At 43.6% G+C, this 15,519-nt stretch overlaps 1 protein-coding gene across 1 annotated transcript in view; it reads left to right on the forward strand.

The window, feature by feature from the left end:
* Positions 1–223: 223 nt before the first annotated feature.
* The window catches only part of LOC311226112 (uncharacterized protein), a gene marked incomplete at both ends in the record, with an annotated part of 43,065 nt that continues 27,769 nt past the window's right edge, over positions 224–15,519 (forward strand). The window contains one exon of the mRNA XM_084311487.1: positions 224–404. Coding sequence (XP_084167613.1) covers positions 224–404 — 181 coding nt within the window. The remainder of the gene's footprint in view (positions 405–15,519) is intronic.

The raw sequence follows: 15,519 nt of genomic DNA on the forward strand, positions 1-15,519 counted from the left end.
GAGCTAACAGAAGCTAACAGGAGGCTACCAAGCCAGAGCTAACAGAAGCTAACAGGAGGCTACCAAGCCAGAGCTAACAGAAGCTAACAGGAGCTAACAGTCGGCTACCAAGCCAGAGCTAACAGAAGCTAACAGCCGGCTACCAAGCCAGAGCTAATTGGAGGCTCCCTAGCCAGAGCTAATTGAAGGCTAACTAGCCAGCAGCTCGCTAGTTGCTGCGGACATGGGAGCTGTAACAGATGATGAAATCATTCGGAAACGTCTTCTTATTGACGGAGACGGAGCTGGAGACGACCGGCGCATCAATGTGCTCCTGAAGAGCTTTACAAAATGGTGCAACACGCCTGGCACCCCGGAGGAAGCATTTACACAGAACCAGAAGTTGCTGGGCATGCTGTCTCAATGTGAACACTCAATGGGGAAGACTTTACTGGTTCATGACATGAATCTTCGGGAAATGGAGAACTATGAGAAACTATACACTGACATAGAAAAAAGCATCACATCTGCACGTGAGAAGATATCAGAGTGCAAGAAGCTAGCACAAGAGATGCTAGCACAAAAGACGCTAGCACAGCAGATGCTAGTGCAAGAGAAGCTAGTACAGAAGAAGCTAGCTCAAGAGAAGCTAGCACAGGAAATGCTAGCACAAGAGAAGCTAGCACAGGAGATGCTAGCTCAAGAGAAGCTAGCACAAGAGATGCTAGCACAGCAGATGCTAGTGCAACCGACGCTAGCTCAAGAGAAGCTAGCACAAGAGATGCTAGCACAGAAGATGCTAGCACAGCAGATGCTAGTGCAACTCCCTAAACCTGGAACAGGAGAGAAACCTTACTGCTGTGACCAGTGTGGGCAGACCTTCAAGGTGAAGGAAGAGCTTAAAATACATCACATGATACACACAGGAGAGAAACCTTACTGCTGTGACCAGTGTGGAAAGAGCTTCAAAAGGAAGAGAGAACTTAACCGACACCACATGATACACACAGGAGAGAAACCTTACTACTGTGACCAGTGTTACATGAGCTTCAGGAGAAATAGAAGAGCTTAAAAAACACAGATTGTGGAAACAGCCATGCGAGGTGCCAACTTGCTTAACGGGAGCAGTCAGGGGTTATGTGTCTTGCTCAAGGACACTTCGACACACTACCTGGGACGAGCTGGAATTGAAGCGGGAACCTTCTGATTGCCAGACGACCGCTCTACCTCCTGAGACACTGTTTATGCAGTGTGAAAGTGCGGTCAAGACTGAAGCTTCACTTAAGGAGCAAGGACTGGAGATCCCCGACAGGGCCTCAATGGCCCAAATGATGGAAATAGAACTAAAGACCCCCGGTCCAGATCCAGGGGAAAACATGGGGGAGAAACTAACCCCAGAGCAGCAAGCAGAGATGAGGGCAACAAGGGAGGAATTCAAAGAGCGGAAGGAAAAACATCAATAGTATCCTTACCTTCTGGGGCCCTGACACATGACACTCGAGCAAGTGCAAACTGCACTTGACATTCAGCTCATCTGTCGAGAGGAATAATATAAAGTGTTATTGTCATTTAGGAAGAAACATGACATAGAATACTACATTCATTTTGTATACATTTTAAGTATACTATGTAAAGATGTCTGTCTTTTCTCTAAACCAGAGTAAAGAGGATGAAAGAATTTGTAATCTATTTCATTCAAGGCAAAGGGGATTTCCTGACAGTAACTATTTGGTAGGTTACACCCGTACCAACCATATCAGCTGCATGAGATGTACACTCACCAGCGCCTATGGATAAAAATTGAGACTCTGCAAACTCTCATCAAGCTTAGCACCTTGATGCGGGGGGACAGAGCGAGCATCAGGGTCTCTGTATCCGACGGGCCTATCAGATTTGTGGGGACTTGGAAGCTTCAGCATACAGGACGCTGTGGTGCTTAGGCGGCCAAGTCACTGGTTTATAGGTCTGTCAAAACTGATCGGAGGTTCTGGGGCTTAGAACATCCATGAGTTGGGCTTTATACTAATTGAATAGGTATCAACAGCCGAAATAATATGAACCGAAGTGACTGCTGTCAGGTGCCTCTGGAGTAAAATAATGCTAGGGAGCCTTAAAGTCACTTAAACTTGAAGTAACATAATGCTTACTTAGAGTTTAGCAGGCCTAGGGAGCCTTATAGTCACTTGAACTTGAAGTAACATAATGCTTACTTGGAGTCAAAACTGAAAACTACTTGCGACTAGCAGGCCTAGGGAGCCTTAAAGTCCAAGGCCTAGGGAGCCTTAAAGCCACTTGAACTTGAAGTAACATAATGCTTACTTAGTCAAAAGTTAAGTAGAAAACGACTTGCGACTAGGAGACCTAGGGAGCCTTAAAGTCAAAGGCCTAGGGAGCCGTAAAGTCACTTAAACTTGAAGTAACATAATGCTTACTTAGAGTCAAAACTTAAGTAGAAAACTCTACGAGTCTATAGCAGGCTAACTAGCCATTGCTAACAGGAGCTAATAGCAGGATAACTAGCCATTGCTAACAGGAGCTAATAGCAGGATAACTAGCCATTGCTAACAGGAGCTAATAGCAGGTTAACGAGCCATTGCTAACAGATGCCAACAGCAGGCTAACGAGCCATTGCTAACAGGAGCTAATAGCAGGCTAACTAGCCATTGCTAACAGGAGCTAATAGCAGGCTAACGAACCATTGCTAACAGATAAGAACAGCAGGCTAACGAGCCAGAAGCTAGCAGGAGCAAAAGTCCTGCTACTGTGACGGAAGTGGAACCAGCGTAATCATACAGGCTGGTGTTATCGGCAGGAGCCGAGTCTACAAGAGGCTACATAGCCTGAGTCTACAAGAGGCTACATAGCCCGAGTCTACAGCAGGCTAACTAGCCAGAGCTAACATCAGGCTAACTAGCCAGAGCTAACACCAGACATAACAGTCACTAACTACCCAGTCTGGACCGACAACTCTGATGCACCATGGTCAATTCTCACCTTCACTGGACCGTCATCGACGAACTATGGTAGATGGAAAACAAGCATGGTAACGGCAGGAGGCTCTTACTACCAGAACCTGAGGAAACAGGTAATGGAAATAAGGACCAAAGAGCCCCTGAAACCAGGCAAGGCAGTAATAACTGAGTGTGATTATGATGTGTTTCACACGGAGAAAATTGTCCATGTGACACTAAGCCAATACCGATACAAGGAGGTACAGTCCTCACAAAAGAACTGGGACAAACTGGTGAAGGAACTACCGCAAAGAAGAGAAATCTATGCTGGCCATGGTACCAAGGACATGCCCTACCAACTAGCCATAAACCTAATGTGGGGCAGGTCTCGAGGATATGGCCAAAGAGGCATATGGTTGGGGGAAGCAGTGATCAGCGCGATCTCAAGCATAAGGAGTACAGAGCACAAGGAGATCTGTCTCATGGTGGAACCTAAGGACCATGAGGCAATAACCCTGGCCTTGGATAAAGCAGGGGAGGGTGAGGAAGACGAGGACGATGAGCCTGCATCAGTACTTCTCACTCCCCCTCCGAACCCTAAGGGGTCGGGAACCGTCCCCAGGAAGGAAAGGTCCAATTCCCAGAACTCCTCCCGAACAACGGAGAGAGGGAGATCATCCACACCAAGGAGACCGACAGTACAGTTCGGACCTGAAGGATCAGAACCTGCCCTATCTCAGGCCAGGAGCATTTTTAGACGGGGGGGGGGCTGTCTTCCGGAGTCGGTGGACGATGCAGCAAGTAGCAAACAGGAGTATACTGATCCAGATCAGAACTCAGAAATGGAGGAAGACCGGGATAGGTCAAGCTCCAGAGCATCCTCAAGATCCTCATCTAGGTCAAGATCTAGGGAGAGAGTTCGGTACCCAAGGGACGAACCTCCTAGACCTCGGAACAAGAGAGCTAAGCCGGCCAAACTGAGACCTATCAGCAAGGGGCCTTCTCTGAAAGCTCTCCTGGAGCTCAGGATTGGAGGACGTCTCCGACGAAGGTGAAGGAGAATGGGCAGGCGATGAAACAGGGGATATTATGCCCGCATATCCTGTGACATGGAGACAGGGAGACATCGGCCTGGACCCAAGATACAGGGCGACGAGAGCCCAGAATGGGCCTGAAAGATAGAAAAGAAATGAGTCCTCTGTGGACTGTATCTGTGATGTCCTGCGTGGCCTACGGACAGGGTCACACGACCAGGCCAACCACACTTCAATAGAGGACTGCTGCTACAATTCTCGGGGACCCGTGGGGTCGCCCGAGAAGTGACAATTCGACCTACCTCAAACTACGGGAGAGATCCAAGAGGTCAGAGGGGGTGACCATAAGAACTATGACATTGTGTTCTTCAGACAACAACAACTGGGTGCATTGGCCGGGAACAACAGATGCAAGTCTTCCCGCCGGCTACCAAGCGACGATGTGGCCCCTATCCTGTCGGGCCATCCAGCCAGGGAACAACTGATGCAAGTCTTCCCGCCGGCTACCAGGGTACCAGGGAACCAAGATGACAGAGGGGGTGTGGAGAGTCACAGCCACGTGACCCCGCAATTGCCATCTCGTCCCCCCGTACAGACGCTATTAAGACAGTGGAAAGTAACCGACCAGGATGACAGAGGCGGTGTTGAAGTGCCACAAGCATCCTGTTCTCTCTGTCACTTGTAGGATGTAAAGGATTAAGCATATGTTTATTGTATATATCTGTTTTAAATCTAAGCATATGGTAAGAGATGACTTAAGCGTCAGTGATTATGAAGAATGTCTGTGTATTCTTCCTCCCACTTCCCCCAAACTGTAAGAACTATAAACTATAGACTCCAAAACAGTAACTTGTGCAAACTACAATATCTTGTGTAATCCTGGAGAATGGAATAGGCCTCTGATATGACGGATGTCTTTTTGTATTCTTATATAACCTGCATAACTATATACACTATAAACGATACTACAGTTAATGGAATATGCACAGTCAGAATGGAAGGAAGAAGAGGCCTCTGTGCTGTGAAGCCAGGAATGTGGTCACAGAGCGCTGACCTTGACAGAAGCAGAGGAGCAGAGGAGAGAATCACTGCCTTACAGTTATGAGGCAGAGAACTATTATACACTTCAAACTACAAAATACATATATGATGTTTGGGCATGTCAATCAGTGTTTAAGTATATGAGTATTGAATAGTACATGTATATATATGCTATATATGCTTTCTGTAGAATTTAGATCATTGCAAACATGACGTAATAGGGGCTTTTCCACAGCCACAAGGAATCTATTACTTTCCCACAAATCTGTAACAACTAGAAGGGGAGGAGAGTTCATCCTTGCTGAATTGTGTGTTGATTGGCTGGTGGAGTAGACAGGAGCCAATGACAAAGATACAAGTTGGAAGGAGGAGTGTTTTACTGTGCCTACTATATGACGCTACGGACCTGTGTATAAAAAGGCCAGCTTGCTGGATCCCAAGCAGATTTTTCATTTTTTGACTTCAGACACCATTCTTTGTATTTTATTTTGTTATAATTTTTTAAACAAACATATAAACAAACATGACAACACACGATAAGATATACAAGCATTAATTAACAGTACATATCCAATGAAATCACCATTTAGTTAAATGTCTTATACAGGATATACCCCTAATACCTGTTATCTAGTACCCTACACACAGCTCAGCATTCAATACCATAGTCCCCTCCAAACTCATAGCCAAGCTCAGGGACCTGGGCTTGAACTATGACCTCTGCCAGTGGGTCCTGGACTTCCTGACGGGCAGACCCCAGGTGGTAAGAGCAGGCAACTATCCATCACGCTCAACATAGGGGCCCCCCAGGGCTGTGTTCTGAGCCCCCTCCTCTACTCCCTGTACACACATGACTGCGTGGCACAGCGGAACAACAACACAATCATCAAATTTGCTGATGACACAGTAGTGGTGGGCCTGATCTCTGCCAACGATGAGAGGGCCTACCTGGAAGAGGTAGAGAATCTGTCACAGTGGTGTCAGGAGAACTGCCTCTCCCTGAACGTCAGCAAAACAAAAGAGCTGATTGTGGACTTCAGGAGGTCGGGGGTCAAGGACTACAGCCCCCTCAGCATCGACGGGGCACCGGTTGAGAGAGTGAACAGTTTCAAGTACCTCGGAGCCCACATATCAGAGGACTTGACATGGACCACACACATTGACAGTGTTGTGAAGAAGTCACGACAACGCCTCTACTTCCTCAGGCGCCTAAGGAAGTTCCAAGTCAGTCAGAAGATCCTTAGGAACTTCTACTCATGTACAATAGAGAGCATCCTGACTGGCAACATCACCTCCTGGTTTGGGAATAGCACTGCACAAGACCATAGCAGACTACAAAGAGTGACACGTTCAGCCGAACGCACAATTGGAGGGGGGCTTCCCACCCTCCAGAACATTTACAACAAGCGGTGCAGGGGGAAGGCTAAGAGAATTATTAAGGACTCGAGCCACCCGAACAACTGCCTCTTTGAACTGCTGCGGTCAGGCAAGCGATACCGGAGTCTTAAGGCGAGCACAGAAAGACTCAGAACAATCTTCTATCCCCAGGCCATCAGGCTTCTAAACGAACAATAAACACTATGCAACAACCATCAAATGCACACAGCACACACACCCACACGCACACACTCACTTAAACCACACAAACACACTTTATATTTATTGATAAAAGGATTTGCACTACAACTCGTACACCCACTGTAAATTGTACCTAAATTGCACCTCATCCCATTTCTGCCTTGCACTATATAGTATTGTATTAGTACACTGCACAGTATTGTATATTATGTGGTAACTCAGTTACGTCTATTCTGCATCGAATATTGTACATATGTCTATACTGAACACTGTGACCTAATTTTTTTTTACTTCTAATTTACATGCTATACTATGTTATTTTATTTCATACTTATCTTGTCTTGCACAGTCTCTGGAGCGTAACAGTAAGAAGCATTTTGTATAAAAGTATTCTGTATTTCTGTATGACAACTATTAAAGAAACTTGATACTGTATGCTCTAGCTCGTACTCCCCCCTCCCGGACCCCCCATTGGATAATCCATCCATTATAACTTGTTCCTACCAGACACTACCTTTATATGCTAGCTTTTATTCTCTCCACCACTTCTAACCACATTGTCATTTTGGATTCATTGAGACCCAAAATTCATGCTGTAGATATTTCTTGATAAATCACATCGACACCATTCTTAGCGTCAGAGCGATGTATTGGAACCGAATCTGTCTATTTTTCAAAGTGGAGTCCCTAGGACAAAGGTTTGTTTTTAGAGGCTATGCTATGCTAGAGAAGAGATGTTTTGTTTTATACTTCTTTTAACTGAATTGGACATTTCCAATGCAGTCTCTTTTGTAACTTGCTTTTTCTAATTAAAATAACTTTGTTATAATACCTATTGAATTCGTGGACTGCTTTCTATCGCAATGTGTCACGACGCTGGCCTCGCCCTGCTCTCGTCTGAGGTAACGGTATAGCTATATTCTGGAAGCCATGCAGATTGAATCAATTGCTGGTTACTGCTTTTCAGCTAAAGTTATATAGAGGATATTATATATATATATATATATATATATATATATATATATATATATATATATATATATATATATATATATATATATATATATGGCACTGTTTGTTGTTTGCGGGCGCCGGTATCTCTGTGTTCGACGGGCTCCATCAGATTTATGGGAAACTGAGAGTCTGGCCACTGCAGGGCCGGACGATCGGTACCACGGATTGATGGATCTGTCGAATTGATAAGGGGTACTGGGACTTGCAAACGATTATTAAGTGTTATTGTGCTAATATAATTACTATTGTTGTAGGCAAAGTAATATCATCAGGCTTTCAAATGAGTAGCATTACAGGCCTTTCCTCACAAATGAGGATAGTGGCGGTGACGGTGAAGTAATATCATCAGGCTTTCAAATGAGTAGTATTACAGGCCTTTCCTCACAAATGAGGATATTGGCGATGACGGTGAAGTAATATCATCAGGCTTTCAAATGATTAGCATTACAGGCCTTTCCTAAAATGATGATAATAATGATGATAATGATAATAATAATATTATTGTTATTATAGGCAATAAGAGTTCTCCCAGACATACATTCGGTTTATTACAAAAAAGAAGAGGTTAACAACTCTTCTATGCTTATATTTCATATCAACTGGATATAACTAACTAGTGACTATGAAGTAAGCTTGATAGAAATAGTAATTGACCCGAGAACTTAGCGAGTTTAGCACCTCGCTGGGGGATATCGGGCAGCCACAGGGTTATATCTCGAGTAGGTGATCTGAGTTAGATAAGAGACAACCCATCGGCATTCAACACCTTCCTTTCCTGCTCTCAACTTCAGGCTAAACACAATCTACACTCAATCTCTGCACTACAGTCTCCTTACTGTATTCCTACTCTCATTCCTACGAAAGGTCTAGTACCCCTTCTCAACCTGAAGTCACCCCGGCCTACTAGAACCGCGATAACCTCAGGCTATTCCTTCAATCAAATAGTTAGCCATTTCAACGTCATAACTGCATCTGAAACTGTCTCCTATTCTAATTACTTTGCTCACCCACTCTCTCTGTATCCTGAATTAGCCCCCTCCTGCCTCACCTTCCTGTCACCTTCTATGTCCCCTGTTGTAAAAATACATCTACTGTTATCTTTCACCAACTGTCCTCCCAATCTTCACCTCTGATCTGTCTTCCTGTTGTAAAGATAGACTAGGTCCCTTTTCTGAGTGTAACCGTGACCATAAACAACAGGTTTACCATCCCCCCTGCTTCCCGTGACCTATACATACTGACTCCCCTAGCCTAAACCCCCTTGAGCATCCTGTAAACAGAGGGTTAATTACACACAATCCACCCCCGAGAGGCAAGCCGTGAAGCCGCCCTTCACGGTTGAATTTAATCACACATTCCTACACTTCTAGGGAGAAGGCTAACCCCCTCCCCAGCGTTAAAATTAACATACAGTTGCCTGCCATTCTAGTCACAGACAGTATCATTTATCCTAAGCACAGAGAACTATGGAATGAAAGCAATCCCACAGTCATAAAATCATACATCCAATTATTGTAGACCGTGTCATTTAATCATTTAAAAAACATATAAACAAGTCCCCCGTCACTAAATTATCCTCCTTTATGACTGGGCTTGTATCAAATTCCAATATAAAACATTAGCCTATGCAAATCAACAGTGTATTAAAGATTTAACAATCTAAACATGCATAAACACAACATCACTTATCTATACTAATCATTTGCACAACCTAAACAGATTTCAAAATTACAATGTAACACATCTTTCAAGTCATATTATAAACAAACATTTCATCAAAGGCCACTCATTCAAAAAACAAAACAACATTCCCAGAAGTGGTTTAAAATGTGCCAAGCCTCAATTGTTTAAGCCAGATCTGCCCCTGTATGATACTCTGTACACATGTGATATGTGATATATATTGTTCCCATTATTAAATTATACATTTACCCATAGTAGCTAACTTGTGAATTCTAACTTATTACAGGCAATGTATCCATTCTCTACTGATACACTCACTGCATTGTCTGCAGTATAAACCCCATAATCTAATCATCATACATGTTACATCTCTTCCCCTTGTTTACACAAAACTTGTAGCAAAACAACCTGTAGTAAACACAAACACAAACGGACCCACTTCCAGAATACATATATAACACAAAGCAAAAATATAACTCACCATTTTCCCCTGAACGAGTGAATGGAACATCGCCTCGCGACCCCAGAATACCTCCCGTACCAACACGCATGCGCAGTATAGCAAATGGTGCACACAGAGCAAACGATGTGTACCGCGACAAAGTACAACTATTATCACAAAACACTCCGTTTCGTCCTAATACAATGCAACAACATCCACCGCACACTCTAACACTTCCTAACCGTTACTTCCAAAACTCTGCCACACATACATGCTGCCCGCAATTTCACAGAACAGCCGCATGCAAGCTAATAGCCTAGCCAGCCTGGTTCAACACTCTCCAAGATCTGCGCGTTATGTGATGTTCCACACGCGTTCGAGATTCATTCAGTCCGCTCAGTACTAATCTAACTCTAAACAACTTACACATGTTCAAACAACAAACTCTATTAAAAGAAATTAAAACATCCTATGATAACAAGTGCCGTACCACAGTCCAAAACAAATCATAAACCACTGCTTCTACCCATTCTCCGCCTGGCCCCACAGTGCCAGGATGTTCTCAACACAACCACGTCATCAACCGGCGACATCCGTTTCCACAACAACACCGTACACAATTATCACTGCATTAAATATAAACATTAATACGGCCACAATTACATCAGCGTACCACTCGACTCGCTTCTCGACACCCATACCTCAGACCACCTTCCGTCAAATCTTTAACATCGCCGCCGTAACGTCCATAGATTACCGTGGCTACCTCCACAGCTAACCCTAGCTAGCCCCAACTTCCAATATGATTCGCCACAGACTCGTATACCGTTCTGATCCACGTTTAACAACATAACAAACCGGCCAAGCTTGCTATGATCACATACATTTATACAAATATATTTATACAAACAAACCAACCGCCCGCCCGTACGAGGCATCGATTACACATGGCGCAACACTTATAACATACAATACCCTGGGTATGCCGACTTTCTAAAATGCATACTGACCGTCCTTCCCCATGACCGACCGTCGTCCGCCCTGAAGTTATAGAACAAACCAGTATTCCAAATGTATTCTCCGAACATCCTCTGGTGTTCACAAGCCAAAACCCCATATTTCTCCTAAACCACCGCGGCATACACAGTCTCATAGCGGCAAGCTATGAATTGAGACCCACTAGCAGGGTATTGTATCCCACTTTCACACACTCATCATACCCATTATCTAACCCTAATCTTTTCTCTAAGATTTTGACTACTCTGCATGTACCATTACTGTTCATAGTACCTCACAGTCCCAGTCTTCCTGCCTTTTTGTGACTATCAAAACTTCCAGACCCTGACAACATTCTTCAAGCTAATCATCTCGCCGTCCTAGTTGGCCTCTCGGTCCAAATTCCCGCATAACTAGCACTAGAACTAAACGAATCAAAATAGCCCAATTCTTTCCCCAGAGTCCCCTCTTATCTACGTTCTACCGCTCCTCGCCTCACTTACTCCCCTCTCAAGTAATTATCTGTCCCTACATTATGTGCTTGGATCACCTCAGCTATTACGTTCACCAGTCAATCATACAAATTCGCCGTACTTTCCCTCATCTTAGGTCTGCTCAATCCGACGCAACCCCCTAACCGTGACACTCTGTCACACCATATATCCTCAGCGCCTCCTAACATCAGCCCTAGCCTGTCCCTAAATATGACTAATAACTAATTGTCGGCCGCCACTTTTAAACAACAACAACAAAATAAAAAAGTTCTATCCCCCCGCTAACCTAGGCTTGGCCTTTAAACACGCTGCCCGTAGTTACTGCCCTAAACCCCAAGCAAGCGGGCCAAAAGCGGCCTCCTGCCTCTGAACAATCACACATCCATTACAGCTCATCACTGCATATTTACTGGACAACAAGCGCGCCCCCTTTATCTTTGGACAGTTTAACTAATCACCGCTCCACCATCCCTGCATGTAAAAACCATATTCACCCTGGGCCCCACTCGTGGCTACACGACCAACTTTCCATTCATCCCTCGTTGCCCCATCCAGACAGCAAACTCTGCACTGTAAACCCCTTGTAATGAACGTACCAACCCCGGCTTTATTCTGCATGCCCCCAATGTGCAGGGGCCGTGCGGCGCTGAGCAGCTGGCCACACAAAACCCCACTGCACACCTTTTTGGGGGGCAGCGCAGAACGGGTCACGAAGCACCACTTTGTCGTATCTTAAGTCAATACATTGGGTTATTTACAGTGCATACAGGTTGCTAACTAGAGGGAAGAAGGACAGAGTGATAGAATGGTCTCCTCATCTGACTTCAAATATAGCCAGCAAGGAATAAACGTGCAGTCAAGACCACAGAGTTCTTAATTCAAACTCATGTATTTATTGCCCAGAGGCCCAAAGGTGAAAATGCATCAGTTACATACAGGGATTATTCATCATTTTTCATAAGACATGATTGTACAACAGGATTGATGAGGTATACATAATCATAGCCCATTCACGGTGGCTCTCACATCAAAACAAGTCTGCACATAAAATTAGTCATGTTTATCAATGGAATAGACTACCTTACTTTTGCCACCACATGGTTAAACCTGGTCTAAGATAGGCATCTTACTCTATATATCACAAACAGTGATTACTCCATACAGTTTGCTCACGTCGCAGCAAGAGGGCAGTCTGTGGAAGTGGTGGAGACCAGAAAGACCCCCTGGGGATGGGTGCATCTGTCTGGCCTCCTTCTTAAACACTGCGCTCTCTGTTAAATACTCTGATTTCCACCAATAATAACAGTCTAATAATACGTTTGGTCCAATTAGATTTGTTGATTCTATATATGGAGTCTTCTCTGTTCCTTGGGTCCCCAATCAGATGATCTTCTGGGGGGGGCGTCCCACCCCCCTGTCTCTCCTCGGGGTGTCTTCTTCCAGTATCAACAGCGGGGAGGTCTGCTGGTGGCCCCATCCTTTGCTTGATAAGGAGGAAGGCCCCTTTTCTCCACTCTGGGATGAATCAGACATTTTAACATTCCCTTTATATTATTTGATTTCCCCATATACATGGTTTGTGTAATGAATCTATGGACTATCTAGCATTAACCCAGTACAGTCATTGCTTCTAGGTTAATACCAAATAGTCCACCAGAGCCAGCACCAACCCTTATTTACCAGACTGACACTTTGTATTACAACTATGATTTAAAGCTTATATGGTTTACAACAAGAGTGAAATGACACTATTATCTTCATAATTAGTTCGACATTTCTAAATGGTATTCAAATCTAATGAATCAGTTACCTTTTAAATTGATATGGTTTAGTTAGTTTGATCTTGTTTATGAATTATTTTCCATGTACCTTTTGGTTCATCTCAAAAGTAGTTTAGGTCTGTAATCAGACCTCTGTTTCTCTCTGTCTGTAATCTGTTAGGCGCTAAGTGTGACTTTTCAGTTCCTTTGTTTCTAGTGGTTGACCACATTTGCTTGAGTGGGGGTTTGGAATGGCTGTCTAAATACAGTTTCAACAACAGCGGGGGTTTCATATGGGCTCAAACAGTTTCTGTCATGCTAGTATCCCCCTTAGGGCACACCAGTGTTTTGCATATGGTTTTTCTAATTATAGACATATGGATTATGAAATACACAGTCAATGTTACCACATACGTTTATGAATTAGACTAAATTCATCAGCCAACATTGCTGCTTCTTGCAGTTTTAACTTTTCGTTTATTTAAGTAAGTAGCAATACTATATGGCACATGGTTTTTATTTGCTCTAGTATTACTAAATCCGACAGTTCTTGAAAAGTTCCAACATCTGACGCAAAACACCATTGAGTAAACTGTACCACCAGATCACGGACAAAATCAACATGAGTCTGGTGCTCCCTTTTTTCCCCAATTTCTAAAATGTTGCCGATATGCTTCGGGGACCAACTCATATGCACGCAACACTATAGTTTTAACTGTCTCATAGATCTTACTGTCTGCTACAGTCAAAGAAGCATAAGCCGCTTGTGCCTTTCCTGTGAGGACACACTGCAACAACAACGTGCACTCTTCATCAGACCACTTTTTGGCATTTGCCACCCGCTCAAACAAAGAAAAAAAAAGGTCTGGATCCTTTTCTGTGAACTGGGGAAGCAGTTGCCGGTTAGATCCCACATTAAATGTATTTTCCTGCTGACCAGTGACCCCGGAGGACATTCTTCCCTCAATTATTTGCTTTAACTTAATGTTTTCCATCTCTAATTGTGTTTGGATTTTAATTATTTCATGTTCCATACTAAGAATTTGACTTCTTTCCATCTTTTCCTCATGTTCCATTGTTCTTTCCTCATGTTCCAATTTAAGAATTAACAACTATTTTTGTTGTTCAAAGGTCAAAGCTTCAGGGGTCACTGTAGGTGAAATGACAGGTTTATCTATATCAAACAAAACTTCCCTTTCCACCAATGTGTCTCTCAACAATACTTTCACATCTTCCTTCAAACGTTTGTCAGTCAGCTCAATTGAAAAGTGCTCAGCAATTTTTTGCAGGTGTTCCTTTGTACACTGATTCAATAACTCCATTGAAGGAGCGTGTATAAAGTCTTTCACATGGAAGCCATATTTAAAGCACTAACTACTACTTATTTAGAAAACAAACAGAAAACATGGTGAGCAAGACTTTCCGAGTGCCAATCCCTAACCATATACAATGATATTTGTATTTTGAGCAACCCTGGTTCCCTACCAATATCACTACTCTAAACCTAACCATCTTCTTTGAAACGTGACAGGCTCAAGGCCACTTTAAAGGCTGAACACCACAACCACAACAAAGGTCGGGAAGCCTACCCTCGACAGAGACCGAAGTCTCCACCCAGGATTACCTCAAAACAAAAACAAAAGGAAAAATTATAAATTTGTGGACTGTTGGAAGTACTGATACAGTACAGCTGGCCCACTCGGCGCCTAACTAACCAGGGGTACTCACTACCACTTTTAAACAGATTAAATAGCACTCAAAAAGTCATACTCACCACGTGCTGCATGTCCATAGAGGAGAGGGTTCACCACACTCCCAGCCATCACAAAACTGCAAACAAAACTGCAAAACTAAGGTCAATCTGAAGAAAATAACCAATTTAACATTAAAAATGTCCAATTTGCACCTGAATCTCCCCAAATCCAAGACATATTCAATTAATTTCAGCAAACAAATAGTTTCCAGGTTACTCACCACACTGGCAACCAGTCCACCCTAGATCACTCCCACTTAGGGCCTAATGTAGGGAGTGAAAAATATGAACATGCTGGAAAAAAAATAAAGTCTTACAAACAATTCTAGGGTCCAAATCGTTTTTCTTTTATAATACCGGATTTATTCTTTTTTAACGAGCCCCCACTTGTTACGAACTGGCTCAAGCAAGCTCACAACAAGAATAGGGAGACACAGGCACAATTTAAGAAATAACACAGAATTTATTATAAGTAATTTAAAGGAGCAGCCAATATATATGAGTATCAGTGTGTCAGCAGTGTGTGGATGAGTGTATGTGGAGCATGAATGTGTAGGTGTAAAAGCAAATAAAAGCAACCAAAACAAATGAACCAAAATTTAACAACCAAAGAACCAAATAACCAAACAACAACCAGACAAACAAAGAACCAAAACAAAGTGGGGAGTTCGCCAGAGAACCAGAGGCAGCCGCTCTTTGATATCCTGCCTGGGACACATGTATGCTTTTACCATTGCGTTCGTGTTTCCGGGTTCCCGTTTTGCACTCTGATTGGCCACTGACCTATGCTATTA

This window comes from Notolepis coatsorum (assembly GCF_963971535.1).
Source record: "Notolepis coatsorum genome assembly, chromosome: 3".
Classification (NCBI taxonomy): domain Eukaryota; kingdom Metazoa; phylum Chordata; class Actinopteri; order Aulopiformes; family Paralepididae; genus Notolepis; species Notolepis coatsorum.